This window comes from Harpia harpyja, chromosome 5 (genome assembly GCF_026419915.1).
Source record: "Harpia harpyja isolate bHarHar1 chromosome 5, bHarHar1 primary haplotype, whole genome shotgun sequence".
Classification (NCBI taxonomy): Eukaryota; Metazoa; Chordata; class Aves; order Accipitriformes; family Accipitridae; genus Harpia; species Harpia harpyja.
Window position 1 is genome coordinate 5,462,483 of NC_068944.1, and position 20,021 is coordinate 5,482,503.

Below are 20,021 nucleotides of genomic sequence, written 5' to 3' on the forward strand. Positions count from 1 at the left end.
GGTGGACTGAAACTGGACACTGCAGGCATTCGAAAGCAGCTGATCTGCTTTCACCAAGATCAAGAAAAAAGGATCCAGCAGAGGCTGTCAAAAGTGCAGTCCTTTTGCTGCTACCATGCGGTTTCTTTTCACATCTCTCCCCTGTGTAACAAGGTGTGTAGTTTAGAGCCACAGTTCGGCCCTGTTACTAAACGGAAAATATTTAGCCTCCCTCATTCATCTGAGATGCTTTCATCTGAACGACTATGAGCATCTTATTTTATCTCCTTTCCAGTTTCCTTAGCAACATGCAAGGACACTCCAGAGAAGCAGTGTCAGCCAACACCTTCAGTCTAGGCTTTCGTGAAGCTTTCTAACCTTGACCAGCTCTGATGAGCGGTTTAATACCAGGCAATTTCAAGCATACTATCTCACATGCATCTCCGTCCCTCCGCAATGAGATATTACAGAAAGCAACTCAGCCTGTACTCTGTCACTACTTCCTCAGCAAGAAGAGAGCTTCACTACCTACTAACTAGGTTTGCATTTACCACACCGAGTCTCTCAAGTACAGCATCTCCTTATGGTCAGTCAGTGATCCTCTACCTAGATCAATGAAATTGTCTCCTGTATTGCGAGCCCCTTGTTGTAAGGGCTCTCTTTGAGTACCCAGGGCCATGCAACCAAATGTAAGCAAAGATCCAGATTGTAATGGCATTTCTTGCCAGTTTGAAGCAACAAGGTGCCATTAATTGACAAGCCCTTGTGGTTTGCTGCATTGCTGCTATCTCCCTGCTTACGAGACATCCACAGCACCATCAGAAACTAATTGGAACCAAGGAAATTAGTGGATGTTCAACAGGAATCTTCGCAACAATCTTTTTCCCCTTGTAATCCTGTTTGCATTCTATTGTGCTTGTCCATCTCCTGTCCCTGGCTTCCTGAAATCAATGGCTAAATCCATAGCTAAAATCAATAGTGAGCAATCACCCCAGCAATTTTTAGGTAGCTATTGGGAAGATGGCCAAAAATCCCATTAGGAAAGTTAAGAACACTTTTCTTTCCCTGAGTCATCAAAATTAATATAATGAGTGGTTATGCTTCTAAAAGCATTAGTGGAACTAGTGCAGAGTCATTTGACCATCTCTGCAGAGATGTTCTTAGCTGGAATTAACAAATGCTGGATTTCCATTTTCTATAGCCCAGACAAAAAAATGCTGCACTTTTCCACCTGCAAAACGGAATGATTGTTTCCCACAAAAGTAAAAAGTAACAGATGGAAAAAACATAAAAGGATTAAAGTTTGGAGAACAACAAAGATCTCTTGCTTAATAACTTTCTATGAAGATTTATTTCACATAGATTAAATAAAGTAGAAAGTATCCCTCCTCATTGCTTAACAGCAATTCACTTCCTCCTGTAGGGACATGGTATGAATTTCCAGACAGGTACTGATAGCTACTACCAGGCTCCGGCCAGTAATCTGATCAAATTGACCTGGTAACAGCTTCCTGTGCATGTGAAATGCTGTAGCTCCTTTTTTTTTTCCACTCCTCTAGTTCGCATGTTGTCATCGCTCTATTTCTGTACCTATATACCAGATGTACAGTGCCCTGGAGCTAATCTACCCATGAAACAGAGGGTACTGTCTAAGACACAAACAGCAATTATTTCAAGAAATCTACCCACTTCAGGTGTTGGATGGTCCCTTTTATAGTGTAACGGTAAGTAGTGTGTATATACAAATGTATTCACCACTTGATATATGAAGATTTGCCAGTATTTAACATATTTTCTCTGCACTCCTGTGAGGTTAGACTAAGTGGGGAAGACAGACACTGAATCCCTCAAGGTGACACCGAAAGACTACAGCAGAAAGCGAGGATTTCACCTGACCAAAGTGGCTATCACCATTTATCTTGAGCAACTACTTTTATGTGCATTTCCCATCCTGCCTCACACCACTTTGTCCCACGTTACTTCTGTTTGCAGACTTGTCCAAATCCAAACAGACAGAATAACTTCTACCTGCTTATATTGCTCCGTCTCTTCCCTGGTCACACTTCTCCCATACAACACCATTTCAGACTACTTGTTCAACTCTCCTCTGCCTCTGATGGCTGGAATCTCCCTTTTTTCTCTGCTTTCCTGCCCAAACTGGTGTCTCTTTGCCCAATCCATGTGATACTGGACTTTGGGCTGCACTGTGGGAAATTCAGGTTAATCATCAGGAAATATTTTGTAGTAGTGAATATAGCTAAGTTCCAGAACAAACTGCCTCCAGAGGCTGCAAAAAGGTTCAGGTAAAGATGATCCTATCTTGGCACACAATGATGATGGGTAACATCTCACAGTCCCTGCAATCCTAAGATCTGTTTTTGCCCCTCCACATCTCAAACCACAGGGATGGATTTGCCTTGGCTGCTAAGCTGCTTACAAGACAATTCACTGCCATAGGATGCTTTGGATGCAAAAGGATAAATGGGGTTAAAAAGAAAGCAAAATTTCTTTTGTTTCTTGGCAGAGTCTCATTCCGGTTTTGCCCTCTTCTTATACTGCTAGCATGTGAACACTGGCAGAAAGAGACTACCAGGGTAGAGAAGGTGCCACGGGGCCACACATTCTGATGGAAGACCCTGGTCGTCACTTCAGAATGATAGAAAGTAAAGGCAGGAAAGGAAAAAAACAACAGTGGGACATTGAGTCTATCCTTACATTAACTCAAGGGAGGCTGAGATAGAAGGAAGGTGGGTGACGCAGTGGGCAGATGCTAAAGTAAGAGCAGTAATCAAATTGCATTATAGATTTGTGCTGAAGGGACACACGCTGGAAGTTATCTGCTGAGAAGTGTTGATAGTTTTTTTATTGAGAAATGGATGAAGAAAGATAAGTTCAAAGTCTAGACTTCCCTTCACTCTCTCTGGGTTGATGAGAGTGAGCAAGGACATGCTAATGTAGGCTCCCAGACAAAAGTGATCATAATCTATCTGAGCAGGGTTCTCAGTCTTGAGAAGCAAAACTCATCCATATGCAACGCTGCAGAAGAGCCTTCCTTAGGCAAACCAAAATGTTTACGTTCTCTATCTTTGGCAGCTGATTCCTGTTATAGCAGTTTGTCTATCACACACAAGTGTGCAGTGGCAGACAAGAAGGCTGAGACTGCTAATGGACTGATGCTTGTTCCCTTCCTGACAGGATTTTTAGGAGGTGTGGCAAGCTTATATGGATACCAAGGGAACTTTTGCAGGTGAGACAATCACAGCAAGCTACTTCTGTTTAGCTTCAGGCTCCAGGCAAAGGAGGCAGCGTAAAAAAGCAGAGCGGGAAAGGGAGCTGGTAATCCACAGCTGACATGGTGGCCATTTTTCAAAAGATAGCTATGATGGTTTGCTCACTTTTTTAAGCCCATGACACACAGGAGGAAAAAAATATTGTCTCAGAAGACCAGGGTGAAAAAAGAAAAAGTTTGATAAGGGAAGTGCTATTTTTCACTGGGGGCAGAAAACACTGAACTGGAAGGTCTGACTGGGTAAGAGCTCTCCAGGGCATACAATTCAACAAATGTTTCAGGTGAAATTCCACCTCCCCATCCCTGCCTCTTACGCCTTTCCCCTCTTCCAGCTCCCAAACTGACTCTGCAGAACAAAATGTGAAAGGATTACAAAATTACTCTACAATTATCTACTGAATGTACAAAGAACACTTCAGAGGTCTCTTCCCCCTATCAGAACAAAGAGGAAAACTTAAAATAATATTAGCACAAAAGGTCCCTCATAGCAGAGATGGTGATTTTTTTTCAAATCTGCAAATGGAAGAGAACATACAACTTTGCACTTTGACCTGATTTGTAAGAAATCCCACTTTTTGTGTGTGTATGATTGTTGTTTCAAATCAATGTTGTTCCCTTACAGCTGTTCCGTCTCCTCTTTGGCATTCAAACAAGGCTGGAACCTCACAGAGTCGTAGGCAAGGTTTTGATAAAAAAAGATGGCAAGGATGCAAACTGAAGCTGTCATTGCTGTCAAACAGCATTTCAGAGATTGGAAGGACTTGGGGATGTATAAACACATGACATTCATATATGCTGAAGACTGCAGGTGTTCACTGTTAATAAATGACCTAATGGTGATTCTCTGTGTGAAGTCTGCAATATTAGCTCAGCATCGAGCATATATGCAGTGCCTTTTTTTTGTAACATCACAAACCTCCTTTAATATCTAGGGCTAATTGCTTCTTTTGCTGGTAGCCTCACAAGGAAGCAGAAGATTGACAGCTCACTGCATTAATGTCAACTCTGCTGCGTCCATCCTGCACCACTGACTTAGCAGAGGTCCTTCGTCTCCACCCCTGCACTTTCTCACCTTTCAAAATCACCAGCCTGTCATCTGTCCACACTTCATTAATAGCAAAAACTATAACGCTGGAGAATTATCCATTCTTAACTAGACAAGTATATATAAAGAAGTTGTTTGGCATAAAGGCCATGTTTATGTCCTGGACCTGTCAAGCACTCATCATGAACCCCTGTTCATAACCAGGGTTTTTTGGTGCTGCAGTGCAAATAAACACATAACATAAAATGACAGACGTGCTACTGCAGAGGACAGGCAGCTTGCGTGAAAAGAATACAGGTATCCTCCCAAGTAATTTCAAGAACAAATTACTACCAATAGTAGTCTACAAGACAGCTTTACTGAAGGAAATAATTTTCATGGGAAGTATTTGGTGCAGCTCAAAGGACGAAATTTAATGTAGTTTTAGTGCCCAAAGACAAGAGGTTTATGGAGATTTCAAAACCGTAGTAGTTTTACCCCTAGATAAAGAAATGTTTCATGAAAAATCTGAAGAAAAACCAAAACTTTTGAGTGACTATTGGTGTTTGGAGCCTGCAAGTCCCTCTTCTTTAATTGTTTTAATTACCATTTAGATTAAACTAACTAAACCGGTAATTAAACTGTCAATCAAATCAATGATACATATAGTATACAAAGCAAGTTTATTCCAAATATAATACCCTAAAACAGTGATACCCTTCAACAATCACAAAGAAACAGTTAAATGAAAAAGCAATAGCAATTCAACTTCCACAATTATTTCACTCCCACGTTATCACTTCTTAACATCCAAGTGTTCTATATCATATATATTGGGACAGGAGGCTGTCAAAAACGCTGCCATCCCTGAGAGTACAATCATGGTATCGTTTCATTTGTGTGCCTCACTTTAATGAAATGCTTTCATTTGATCTTGAGTACTGCAATGAAGGTTTTACTCAAGGATGAACCTGAGATTGTGGCTATTTCCTATTGGTGCAGTTGACCCCACGTATGTAATTCAAGCATGTTTGTGTTTAGTGGCACAATCTTGTTAGCTCTGGTAATTAAACTCTGATAACAGTGAGAAATGGATTTCAATAATAGAAGCAGGTAAGAACAGCTTTCCTCCCAAATGCTACACAGATGACAGACAACATTTTTTCGCCGCTTTCATTTTTCAGTGGTGGTGTTAAATGTCATGTATTTCAATACACGCCTTTCACATTCTAAATATCTTGGACTTAGTTCAGAGTTTTGAATATCATGTAAATTATGTAAATCTTGAGGCTTAAATGTAAGCTTGGTATCCTCTGAAGACACTGTCTACTTATGAAGTCTTTCTTGCCAGTCTTAAATGGTCCGAATAAACTGCTCCAAACCTCGTCATGATATTTTCTCTGGAATCAGTTAGTCAGATTGTCCTTTACAGACTACCAAATGCTAATGTCCAGCCACGCTGTGCCCTCTAATAGGCAATGGGCACATAACAATTGCCTGCCAGAAAGACAAATAGAACTGGTTGGATGCCTGGCTATAGGTAATTAATAATAGATGGGATATCATCCATAAAGGAATAGGACATTCTGTCATTTCTCTTTTAATATACTAGCTGAAGTACAACCTGAGTCATTAATTGGTGTCCACTAGTAGGAGGTATGTCAGAGAGAAATGTCATCCATTTTCCCTCCATTAAAAATTCCCCAAAATGTTTTCTGGGAGCCTTCTGAAACTGTTCTCCTAACTCCACTAGATTGCATCTGGAGACTAACCAGTGAATCCACATGAATGTGCAGATCACAGACATGACCAAACTAGAGGACACTATTTCATTTCTAAACCATTAACAGAAGTATTAGATTTAAATTTGATTTGAATAAACCTGTCTAATTTTAGACATGCACACAGGTATGAAGATGAGATTGTATTGTCAGTTTGATGAAGCTTACTCTCTGCTCTATGTATTTTGTTTGTAATCATAAAGAAGCAGCAAACATTTTTCTCCCCCATAACTGCTATAAGATGTCTATGAAAGAATTTCATTCCATAAAGACGACAATTATATATATATATCACATGTATTATAGCTTTGGAAAGAATAGTGCTGTTGCTTGTTAATTTCTAAAAGTCATTAAATTGCGCATTATTTTAATTAAACAAAGTAATCTAACAGGCACTGCAGATGTGACTGGTATGCATTTGAAAACTTTATAGTTCTTCATTCTACGTACTCATGCCAGAAATGACGAGAATCTGGTGAACAGCACAATCCAGATGATACACATCAATAAAGAAACTTTTTACGAGCAGCCACTGCACCAAACAGCCACGATGGAGGCATAAGACTATAAAATATTTTTTCTTTGAGGGTACAGTTGAGCTTAAAGAAGTGAAACAGCCAAGAGCCATTTTTACTTAGAAATTGTGCAAATCAGAAGTGCAAATAAAGGTTTTGGTTTTAACCAAAGGACAGAGGCAACATCAGAGCATTTGCAGAGTGTTTTACCCACCCAGCTGTGTTAGTATCTCCAGTCTTTTCTGAACATTGCCACATGTATGCAAGACTGTATAAATGGCTAATTCACTCCTAAAATGTGGGATTCTTTGAAATGAAATGTTTTGAATATTTGAGACTATTTGGTACCATAGTCCAAAAAAAGGCCTATGTGAAGAAGAGCTTCTCCAGTACTATACATTTGCCCATCCCATGTTCATCAATGTGGTAAGTGCCTTAAAAAAAATTGTAAAACTCCATATTGACAGGCTACAAAGTAACTAGTTCACTTCTGTTCTCCTTTGTGTATATATGGATCCCCTCTTGTATTCTCCTAGACATGTCTCTGCATTCCCCTCGTTATCTAGTTCTTCTCTCCGGCAAAGGAGTGTTGAGGAACACCTTTTGCAGCACTCCTGCTCTCTCCCTAATGGTCCAGAATTATCAGCTACCAAGAGCAATGCAGCTGCCACTACTGCTGGCAGAGGGAGGTAGTCGCTGAGACAGATGGTGCCAGTTATTGACAGCTTTTAAAAAATCAAGGTCATACACTTGAACATGACTTCTGGGCTTATTCAATCATCAGCCAGTGAAAAACAGAAGAAATAAGCAAAACTAGAGCACTGTGGCTTTTCTGACTTCTGCTGATGAGCAAGTGAGCTACGTTACCCTATGTTGCCCACTGCCTACACGGTGCACAGACATACATGATTATGGTCATACACCATTACCTCTCTACTGAAGGTAGAAAAGGTTCACAAAGTTTCATCTTACAGATGCTCAGTATACCTGACGGATAAAGGCTACCGAAAGCTGTTGAGAAAGACAGCATTTAAGGATTTTTTGAGATTGAATCTCACTCCTTACACTGATCATTCAAGTTTATTCAATGCTTCCTCAGGAATATTACAAGAAAGTAATTATTAGAACTGAAGGGAAAAGAGAACTGCTCTTTCATGAGTGACTACAATATTTTGAGATCTGATTTCACTTGTATATCACAGCTCCAAGGCAGTCTCTTATATCAGCTTTTCTAGATTTGCTCTTCGATTCCCAGTTTTGAGTACTCTAGAGGAGGAAGTCAGCAAGAAACCAAACTGCCTAGTCAATGCATCCTGTTAAAAAAGTCCACTTCCAAACTTCCTACGTGTAGAGCATTAAATTTGTAAGATATTAGCTTTGGCTATTATGTACTTTGCATTGTGCTAGCACTATTTATTGGATTCTCTTTCTACTACTTTAAAAATGGTGTGTATATATTGTGCAGAGCTACGAAGAAACAAAACCAAAACCTCAGAAGGGACCACTATGGACAAAGTATTGCCTTTAGAATACAGAACTCATTGTGAATATGCTTAAAATATAAACATAACACTTAGTTAAGGCAAGAGAAAAACATACCTGTGAAAAGCCGATCACCTCTCCGTTTTCATCGAGCACATTAAAATTAATGATTGGACCCTGGACATCAGGATTGCTGAAATCTGTGTCGCTGTAAATACGTACTACAGGAGCCCCATTGGCATATTTTAAGGTAGACAGCACAGTGTAGGTGTAGTGAGCTAATGCAAAGGTATGCTGTTTTATTTTCTCCATTCCACCTACAAAAGAAAAGTGCATGTATGTGTCAGATGCCTTATTTTTATGGAAATGTAAAAAAAGGATGATTTTTCAGAATGGTGTAGTGGGAGGTAACTAGCAAAAAATTGGTATTTTGGGGTTCCTTTAAATGAATATACAATTTGCAGAAGTTTCTTTCCTCACACAAAAGCTTCAGAAGTAGTGTTGTACCAAGGGTTTATCTACAATTTATCTACTGTAGAAATCTAAAGTTACACCGAAATGGATTCATGCGCATTACAACATTGATAGTTCCAGGCTATACATATCACTAAGACGTTCTGGCACAGTTAATTTGAAAAGCAAGTTTTGCTCCAGTTCTGGCTCTGGAGATCATGGGAACGAGGCATCAATTCTAGCACAGCACAAAAAGCAAATTGCTCTGTCAAAATAAAAATAACAAAATTCTAAATGAAATTACAAAATACAAGTGTTAGTCTACAAGGAATTTACTTGAATACTGAAGAAATATTCTTCCAAGCCTGCTCTTCTTTTTGCAGAAGAAAAAGAAAGAGGATGTTGTGAATGCCTCATCGACTACACCCATGCAATCTATTTGCTCCAGAGAAGCTTTGCAGAGAAGTTTTCACAGAACTTGGCCCGGAAAAAGCATAAAGAGGAAATATGTTGTCTGTCTTTGGTTTGGGGTTTTTTTTTTTGCTACACTGAGGAGTTCGGAAAAGAGGACTGCAGAGATTTCCTGACAGATGGAGACCTCTTCTACATCTCTGCTTTCTGAGAGGACGTTGTGGCTCTGTTAGATGTCCCTATTGAAACGACTTCTCATTCTTGTATTCAGAGGATATGCCATAGGACGATATACCATGGTCACCTATGGCTTTGGGGATATTTTGGTTCTCTGCAGGAAGCTAAAACAGAATTATCAGATACAAAACCAGCCATTTCAAAGGAGAACATATATAATCTGAAATGAAGAAGTAGGTTGTGGTGTTCACTGGGATAAACCACTGACAGGAGACAAGTAACTGGGTATGACAATAAATACGGTACAAGAAAAGGAATAACCCTAACACTAACCCTAATCAAACAGTAATTTATCACGTAGAACAAGTAAAGTACAGGCAATCTTCAATGTAGAAACTGAAAATCTATGAATTTGCATCTTTATGGAAGACAATTAGAAGATAACAATACGATCTCAAAGTATTGTAAGAAACACAGGGGGATACCTGAAGGCTAACAACATGTTTAAACCCAGTCAAATCTGCTGGAGACAGCTGGAATTTTGGCTGAAAATCCAAAGTGCTTTCTATTATGCATACTATGCATTGTGCTATGGTGGGCCTACATCATGTGGGAAAAAAAAAAAAAAAGGAAATAATTTCCTCAAAAGCCTCCTGAAGTAGCACAATATTTTTCTGCCCGGGTTTTAGATCCAGAGTATTTTCTGTAACGTTGAGTATCTTATTTGAGGTATACGAGCATTTCTGTAACTAAAAAGATGTTTGACATTTCCTTTTGCTTTCTTTTTTTAAACTGTGTAACTAAGAGTCTCCCACTTCCGCGCATACCATTTTTATATCTAAGTATCTGGAAACTTCTACTGTCTGATATAACCACCCTTGGACAGAAATCTTGTAATCTGATTGTTGACTTTTGTCATAAATCTGCTCGCTGCCTTTACTCATAAAAAGACTGTGTCATTTATGAATGTATACAAAGGAAAAAAATAAGATATCTTTCTCCTGACATACTGAAGAATTACAGCAACTTCTCTTATTTCACGTTCCTTCAAGTTTCTATATTATGTGCTATCTCCTTTAGATAAGCTAGGAGAGCAGACAGTAAAAGCATAGAAACAGATTAGATATAAGGTGGAAGTACATTTTTTGGTGCTAAAGAATAATAAAGAGGAATAAGATATTTAATAAGATACTAACACACAAAGCACTTTCAAGGAAGGTTGCCAGAAGCTAATCAGTACAATTTCTAGATGTTAGCCACAGTAAACTTGGCAAGCATCTCTAGAACATTTTGGTCTGAAAGATGATTTGTATTTTCAGAGTTTTTGAGAATAAAAGATTGCCTAGTCAGAGATGTCCTAGTCATTGTTTGGTAGAAGTTAAGAGTCTTGAAACAGTAAAAAAAAATAATAAAAAAAAGTTATTTCTCAGCATCTGCCAGAAAGTAGCTGTCTTAAGAGAAGTGACTGCCTTGTCAGTTCCTGAGATGTCTGTAATGTCCTGATTCAGAGCTTTTCCAAATTGGCAGGAATCTTTTAATGGAAGATTAAACTACTGTCCTTGTGTCTTGTTGAAGAAATCTCTTATTCAGAAATTTCAGTCTCTCATTCACAGCAATCATCCTGCTATCATTTCTGTATTGTCTTCAGCCATTCTCTTTTAAAGTTGCTTAATCACATTTCCTTGTTCATTAGTGAGAAGCTGATGAGCCTCTTAATTATTTATTCTGACAAATCCAAATGCTATAGCCTGCAGTTGCTTTGCTGCCCCGTGACTGGAGAGCGGAAGCAGTGTTGCCAGGGTCCCGTATTTTTAAGTAGCAGAATAGGTTGTGATTAGGTCTGATGTCACAGAAAACCCTGTGAAACAAATGCCGGCAATCTGAAGTTTGTTCTGACAGAAAGAGGGGTATATTCAGAAAATAGTTGTGATTTATTTTTATTTTGCTAAACAAAATGATCTGTACTGTATCCTGCATAAATCCAGTGCTTACCTCATCTCCCTCTCCCTACTAGGGAAAAGAATATGAAGAAGAGAAAATAAAACCCAGGACAAATCTTTGGTCTCTAACATGATCTAAGGACTTGCATTATTGCATCTAGTCTCATATTTGGGGTGACAAAAATAAAACTCATTGCTTGACTGAGCCCGTCTAAGGTAAACGAGAAGGTAATCTTCTATATTATGGTTGGATTGTTATTTATTGCCTTATTGCATTCCTGCATTTTAAACTCTGGTTTTATGCTCAGTTCCTTAACTCTGAATACTTGGAGACTCTTCCCTAGCTGCCTGTTTGGGGATAAAAGAAGTAGCACACCTTAAGCCTTTGGGAAGACTTACAGCTTGGAAAAATCATCAGTACTTCATCTTGCAAAGGTGCTGGGAAGGACTCAAGTGCCCTGACTCCCTCTCACTTTATGGATTTTATTCCTTATCACTGCATTTTTTCATTAAGGTGAATTGCATCTAGTTGCTCCTAAAAATGATTTTAAAATGAAGAACAATTTATGCGCCCTGTAATTTGGATCAGAATGAATCTGATGTAGTCTAAATTACACCGGTTGAAGTCTATCTAATACCATTCACTGTATTTATGTGTGTAGGAACACATTCAGCACAAAGGACGCTCTCATTAATGACTTACTTCTTCCTATGGTAGAAATGTAAGGACTTCCCTGTCAAAAGGGAAACTCCTGCATTTCTGTGGATTAATATGCCCCTTATTAATTTGTCATACCGTGTATGTGTTTTGACTTTACATTAAGCCAGACATGATCATTTAATTAATTCTTCTTCCCTATAGCACCTCATTTTTCACACTATTTGTTGCCACAATGAATGCCATATATTTCTGCAGTAGCAAAGTTATGGAGCAGAAGAGATTCACAAAGCAAGCTTGTACTTTTGTGTACAAACCTCCTGGGCAAAGACCTCTAGTGAACCTGCGGAGATGCTGTTAAACCTCATATTGCTGATGTATGTTTGTACATTACATCCTGACAGATTAGCACTATCTCAGACCTACTGTCCCATCTTATACTTCCATTTAGGTACTGTTACGGAAACTGATACTGTTCCAGTATGGAAAATTCAGAGTGCCAGTGCATTGGATAACCCATGGATACATGTACAATGTCAGCTCTTCCCTAGGAATTGCATGTGTGCATATGCCTATCCGTAGAGACTGTGGGACAGTTCAGTCATCTATAAGAGAAAGGTAAGTTATCTCACATTTTTAAGAGGGTTCAAACTATGTGCATTCAAACTATGCACAGTTGTCACCACAGTACTGTAAATCCACTGCTTGTCTTACCTGGTGATAACTTCTTGTATTTGCCTTACCTCTGTCTTATTATCTGCTTGTTATATGCAAAATACAGTAAGATTTTATTTTTCCAGTGGAATTTTATCTAATCACAGAAATATGAGATACACAGATGCCCAAAAAGCATTCAGTATAGAATGCTTTTGAGCCAGCGTAGACCTGGTTTTGTATTACATAAATGGCAAACATGTAATGGCATACAATCTCCTCTCTGAAACAACCAGGATTTCAGTAGCTCAGATGTTCAAATGTTAGTTCTTCCTGAAAGAACTGTAGACAGATAGGCGTATGTCAACATCTATAAAAGATTTTGAATAAAGAGATTAAGATAAAGCAGAGACTGAAATTGAGCCTCTAGAATGAAAGCTCTGGTGCTTAAGGTTTTCAGGCTGTACTCAGAAACCTCTGTGATCTGCATTCACATACAGTTCTTATCTCTCTTATGAGAAATTAAATACTGGAGATAAGGAAGAAGGGAGCCATAAATCAAATATAGAGCTATTTTTCTAACTTGATGGGAAAAAACCACAGAAATTGAGGTTTACGTGAACAAATTCTCTGTTACTCTAGTAAATCCAAACTCACATATATCTTTGGATAAGAAAAAGATCAATGATGTGATTCATTATTCTTCAGCATTACCTAACAGATAGCAAAGAGGCAGAGAAATGACGAGCTGAAATCTCAGCAAACCAATCAGCAGGGAGTGAAAACCAAGAGGTAGCCACCTTCTAATAAATCCCAAACGAGACAGATCACCATGTGGGACTTGTGAGTCAATGTGCTAATGAAGCCATGGAACCTGTAAATCCTGTCAAACATTTGGAGTCCTTCCTTCACTTCCTTCAAGAAGCGTACATTAAGATTCATTTCTGGGCTTTTTTTGGTGTTCTTTTATGCGTAGAACTGAATGTCTCCGACTGAAGTCTGTCACCTACTTAGTGTTATTCTCCCAAAGAACATCTCCTGAGGATGAACTTGGTAACGGTAGCTTCATATATCTCCTTTGCAATTGTGAGTGCTTTAGCTTAAAATCACATTAAACAATGTATTCTAACCACTGCTATTTTTTAGCAATCCTGCTTCAGACAAAACACTGCAAACATGACAATGAAATATTCACATGATGATCCAACCCCCTGCCCCCAATGTGCAACCCTGAAATGTTATAAATACAATACTAGAAGAGCAAATAATAAGGAAAAAAATATAATAAACTTAATAGGAAACCTTGCTTACTTGTCCTCTGGTAGAGCTCCTACATTCACCAATAAAAATATTAAATATATGCTTTCCTAGTGTTATTTTTCCCCTAAATTATGCGAACAGCTGTCCTAAGTCAGACCAAATCTAGCTACTGCCTGTCTCCCACAGTGAGCAGTAGCAGATGCCTAGAGGAAAAAATATATGAAAAAAATTATGTAACTTCTAAGCAGCTACAACTGATAGGTTAAAGATTAAATAAACAGAATATAAATCAAAAATACATGAAAATGAGCTTACAGGTTGGCTAACAGCAACTAAACATTACTTTTAAAAACAGAACTAAGGGTATAAGACCCCCTCATGGAATTTAAGCATTGAATTTAATACTTTATCACTTCCTTGGAGTCAACAAAAGGAGCTCTTCCAATGTAATAGCATTCCAATATTGGTCATAACCGTTAGCAAATCTAGTTCAATAAAACTCAACATAAAACACTGTAACCGGCTTATCAGCAAATTCGTAAAACCATCCATCATCCACAATCACAGACAATGCAGAGAGCATGGACAGACTGCAAACCCCGCATTCACACTGACTCACATGAACAGTCCAACCAACTTGATCTATAAAACACATGTAACAAAAATTGATTTGGGAACACAAAGTGGGGTGGACCATGACCTTTTCTGCAACTGAGGTGACTGCATTGGTGAGCAAGAAGGGAAAAAATCTGTGTCCCCAGATGTCATTTGTACTTCCAAAAAAATAATACCTTGCCATGCATAGATTAGAGCAGGCTTCCATGTAACGAAAAGAATTACATTAAAAGGAAATTTCAGTTATGAAACTATGTAAATTTTGGGGGGTGAAAAGTACATAGTTTTGTTTGAAAGTACATAATTAAGTTGCAACAGTCCATCTCACAAGATCAGTGTCCAGACTGAAACTTTAGATGGACTCCTGCAACTTAATTATGTACTTTCTGTGTCCAAAATGGAGCGTCATGTTACACTCTCAACACTACTAAATCCATGCAGAATTCAATGGGTAATAGTGGGACCTTTTACTCTCTCAACACTAATTCTTTGCATAATAGCTTAAATCTTTTTATTCTCCTCCTTCTCCCACACCATCTCAATAGTTTAAGACTGTGGGAAGCAACTGCTTAATCCTCTATTCAGAATGTTATACCAAAAGCAAACATGAAACACATATTCGGTGTTTATCTTAATGAACAGAAGGCTCTTTGATGCCCTATCTCCCACTTCTTTAGAGCGGCTAATTCAAGCTCTGTTTTCACACAGTGAGGGAAGTTAGAAGTCTTTGTTCTGAATAAAACGAGCAGCACATTCTGAAAGAAGCAGCTCCTAATTTTCAAACATCATAATGAAGAATACTTCACCTTTTTTTAAAATTTCTTGGGAGTAGTATAAGAGAGGGGAAGTTGTATGTGCCAGCTGGCTGACTCACTTTTAGTATAACTGTTTTAATTACAGGTACAATTCAATTTCAGTTAACTGCTTGTTAGACTGAAAACTCTCTAATAACTCAAATAAGCTCCAGGTGAGATACATTGAATTCACTGTTTGCTATTGTTATGAGGTTTCTTTTTTGAGCCAGAGGAGGGGGGGTGTGTATGTCTGTCCATCCTTCTTTTTCTTCCATGAGCCCAAGCCATACTCTCAGCAGAGGAAATAATTTCAGGATGACTTTTCAAACTATAAAACCAGCAACATAAAAGACGAATGGGGAGGCTTTCTTAAAAAGGTAGACTGTTTTGCACACCGCATGGAAGCAGCATTCAAAGCGCAGCTCCAGAGTGCTGGATGACATGAGCCCACAGAGGTTTCTGCGAGAACAACAGAATCATCCCTAAAAGTACGTATTTATGTGATACTCACATTTTACCTCTAAAGGCTTTATCTCCCAAGGTTTTTCTCAGTCCAGCAGAACAACTTCTGCTTATGATTCTGTCATCTTAATGACTAAATGCAAGAGAAGCTCGTACTATAAAAGCACATGAATTCTCCCGGTAGCTGTTAGAAGCCTGAATATAACATACAGGCCTGTTTTCTGCTTTGTTGTAAAAGTGGCTTTGTCCTTTGTTTAATGGAGCCTGCTATGCACAATTCCTTGAAGTCAGCATGTGAAAGCTTTACTACTGCTTGTTTTCTGGTATTTTCAGCTCTCAACAGTTAGACTGCTAATATGAGGCAGAGCATAAAACTGTTTCTTTGTCTCAAAGCTACAGTCATGGGGATTTAGAAAACGTAAGATGGGGCAGTAAGTCTTATGTTTTCAAGTCAATAAGACTAATTCAGCACTGACTTTGCATGAACACTTACTGATTTATTTATTTATCTACTTATTTGAGTCAGCAACAACTTTCTAATCACTTTAACATAGTAGGAGGGAAACCTTTCTCATCTTCTGCTCAGCCAGAGACTATGATACTATCATCAGGTCTGCAGTTAAGCACAATTCTTCCCTCAAATAACTTTTCTATAAGAGCCAGTCACCGGTACTACTTGATGGTCTCATGATGTTCTAATGGCTCCGCAGTTTTGTGGGTTGTTTGTTTTGGTTTTTGTTTTCCCCTGAGGGGAGCTGCAGACCAATGGAGACAAATAACCTGCACCAAAAATAAGCTGAATATAAAGATAAATCCAAATGTGTTTTTCTTAGGAGGAAATCTCTCCCTCAGCATCAAGAGAACCCTTTAAAATATTCTGAAAACCCAGCCAACTTCTTTCTTTTTCTCCCTAAGATGACAGATTCCAATCCGAAGTCTTGCTAGGATATAAATCAGTTCTGTTTCAAAGCTCACCATGCCTGCATTAGGTGAAGAAGAATGGGTAATCATGTGCTCAAACCTTACACTTCAGTACCCACTGGTTTGACTCTACCTTCTTACGGGTTTTACATTAGCAATCCTTTTTACATAACATTTCTGGAATTTCTCTGTCACTGAAACACTTTGGTGCCCAAGGCAGCATATCGATTTGCATTCCAGGTTTTCCCTGCTTGATAATATTGGTTGGACACCTTCCCTCTTTTTCTCTGGCAATCTCTGAACCAGGGCTGTGGCTGCCAGTGTATGAAGTAGTGGGGATGCTCTATGTCTGCTCTTCTGCAGCCTTTGTATCCCACTCTTTCTAAGGCTCCACAGAAATTGCCCATCACAGCATTACAGGAAATACCACAACTTCGTTTAATTAAACCAAGAAATACGATACAGAAAAAGAAAAGTTTCCAGACAACAAATTCTAAGGCATGACGTTGACTAGTGATGGAACAAGCTAAAAATACACTTATTTTTCCATTCTGTATCTGTAACATTCAGGAATATTGAAAGTTCATAAAATAAGCTCTAGCCATTATTATTAACAGAACACTATTATTCTTAGTGAAATTTTGGATTTATTGATATTCATAATTTTATCACAGCCTGAAAGGATGCTTTGCCATTTGTTTTGCATTCTCAGACTAGGTCTCTGCTGGGTAATGTTTTTATAATAATAGCTACCATGGAGGGAACAAACAGTGTCATTCATGAAATAGAGGTAATAAAGCAGCTACAATGAATCCTAAAAACTGCTTTGAAATTTCCTTGATTTGATGCCTTAATCATAAGGAAGCGTGCAGTCAATATTGAAACGCGCTCAGGATTCTTGGACCTCATCCTAAACTGAATTATACCAGGACTTGTCCCAAGCTTTTTAAACAGGCAAATGTTGTTTTAATAAATATCTGCATTAACACCACAAAAGAGACCTTTAGCTAAACATTTCAGGAACCCCTGAATTCTTTAATTTTTTACTGCCATTTTTATCGACCCTCCCTCAAGGTCACAGCATTAACTTTGCTTTACATCATTCACTGTTCTTGTGAGGACCAAAGGGTGACTTGCTGACACATTTTCCTTCATGTGGTCATTTTTTCTGCCTGGATGTGGCAGGCTCAGATCTCTTGAAGGTCATTGGTGAGGTTTGTTAGATAGTGAGATGTGTGAACATACAGAACATTTCACAGATAGTGAAAGGAAAAACTGAGAGCAAAAAATGGCTACTTTGCCACAATGCTGAACACTCTCAAGACACAGGTTTGAGCAATGATATTACAGTCCCAGTTTCACTTCTCAAGAGTTCATTCAATAAAAGTGAGATGACAGTACTTCTAAAGTACGCCACTGCTGTGGCACACTCAGCAATAACCTCTGTACGAGAGTACCAGTATTTTTATAATGTCCTGCAGTGTTGGCTGGCATAAATTAACTTTTGGCAGGTTGTCATTACATTGCTCATTCCTATGAGCTTCTGAAATCCACTGCACCTAAAATATTGTGTGCCCTCCAAGTCATGAGAGTGATGAGTAACAAGGTAGTGTCGTGGAGAAAGACTGAACATCTGTAATTTTGTAAGCACAGGATAGGTATTTTAATCAATTGCAAGTCCAGTGTGCAGATCTACTAAACAGAAGACTGGAAGAGAAACCTAAGGTAGAAAGTATGAATATTATAAAGTAATTTATTCTAGTTTTTGCTTCCTTCTAAAGACTGTAGGTCGTGTGCTTCAGAAAGAATTAACCCCTTGGTTATTAAGAATTAATCTCTTGGTATTACATCAGCTTTGATAAGCTATAACACCATAAATCAGTCAGAATCTGTACTTCAGATTCAGTTCAGAAGAGCTGAAGTACTTCAAGACATGAGCAATTCTTATGTGTACCACATGCTGTCTCACGCTGTAAATCAAGACCTACGGTAAACTAGAGAACTGCCCCTGAAGACAAACTTAGACAAGGTTAAAAGAAAATACTGATCTGAGCAAGGCATCGGTGAAGGATGAATACTACCAACTCAGAGGGAGCCGCTGTCAGGGAAGAGAAGCGAGGCAGCACGCACTTAGGAAGCTCTGGCCTTTTCCCACGGCAACCTGTTACACCCGAGCTCTGCAGAAGTCTGGGAAAACGAGTAGGGGCTGCTGCTTGCTGGTGTGTCAAATGAGGGACTTTGCAGTTAAGGTGTAAACACAAAGATTAAAAATGGCTTAAAAAGAAACATTTTCCCCATCGTTTCCATTTCAGGTATTTTTAACAATAGCAAGGCTTTAGAAAGGAAGGTCCAACTTAAGGCACTGTTTCCAAATTTCCCTTTTCAGGTGAGGAAGAGAAGGCAAGATGGCAGAGGTTCCCTTCCCACCAAGTAGGGATGAAGCTACAACACTCACGAGGGGTGAGAGGGCCCAGGTTCACTTATCTCTTCCCTTGAGGGGCTTCAGACTCTAGTTTGTCACCGGGCATAACAATAAAACAATACATTTTACTTCCCTGGATTCTTTGGAGCTCTCAATTTTTGGAATGCTTTTTCTTACATCCTGACACAATACTACCAAAGTGGTAATACTGGCTACTGCTATTCAAACTGTGCTACGAGATCCACATTTTAAGATGTTAAATAACACTATTGGGTCTAATGAAGGGAAAAATCAGAAATACAGCTCTTTTTGTGTTTTCTGGTTATTTAGTATTATCTGCCATACACTTCTTTCTTTCTCTGATGCAGCATATTTGCTAAAGAAATCTAGAAAGCAGAAACAGCCCCCTTTTATTATTTGATAAATGGAAATATTCAGAAAATATTGGGGGCTTTACCAAGGAATGAAGAAATTTAAGGAAATAAATACAGAGATAATCCTTGTAACTTTCTTCTTCATTCTTGCTCCACCAATGAAAAGTGCAGTCTTGCTACTATAAATAAAAAGTATGACCATGAAAAGAGCTTCATATTTAAAGCATCATGAAATAAAAATCTCTAGAAATGAATCACAGTATATACAGCTACTATGCCTAACAGACACTGAGTGTTACTACTGACAGCAAAGAAAGTTGACACAAGCTTAGCTGCATGACCTTTGACTACACAGAGATGCATGATATGCAAATTTCATAATACGAAGCAAAGAATCTGTTTTATTACCTTAGCCCTGAATTACAAAAATTTGTTGAAATATCTTCATCTAATACTCCTTCTTTTTTAATATGTTGAAAGATGCTTAACTCAATATATGAGACAATTTGAATGGCTTCGATCATACACAAGACCCCTTCTTAGAGAACCTTGCCTTGGCTTAGTCTCTCTAGCTGAGCGGTTGGGAGCTCTGTTTTGCAGTTGAAATGACTCAATCCTCTTAAAGATTATTATTTAGTCTATTTTGTTTATTAGGTGACTTTATGCAACAGGTATCCTCTTCTGAACGGAACTAACCAGAACAGCTATTTCAAGCTGCCCAAGCTTCTACTATTTCTAGAATCAACCTTTCTGGGCTGACCAGGCCTCTGGTGGTCTTAGATTTCCAGGAGATGATTCTACAGGAACTAC

At 38.6% G+C, this 20,021-nt stretch overlaps 1 protein-coding gene across 1 annotated transcript in view; it reads right to left on the bottom strand.

Annotated features, from left to right (window-relative positions):
• The window catches only part of MOCOS (molybdenum cofactor sulfurase), a 231,158-nt gene that overhangs the window by 47,590 nt on the left and 163,547 nt on the right, over positions 1–20,021 (bottom strand). Inside the window, exon 6 of the mRNA XM_052788249.1 lies at positions 8,188–8,387. Within this exon, the coding sequence (XP_052644209.1) occupies positions 8,188–8,387 (200 nt within the window). The remainder of the gene's footprint in view (positions 1–8,187; positions 8,388–20,021) is intronic.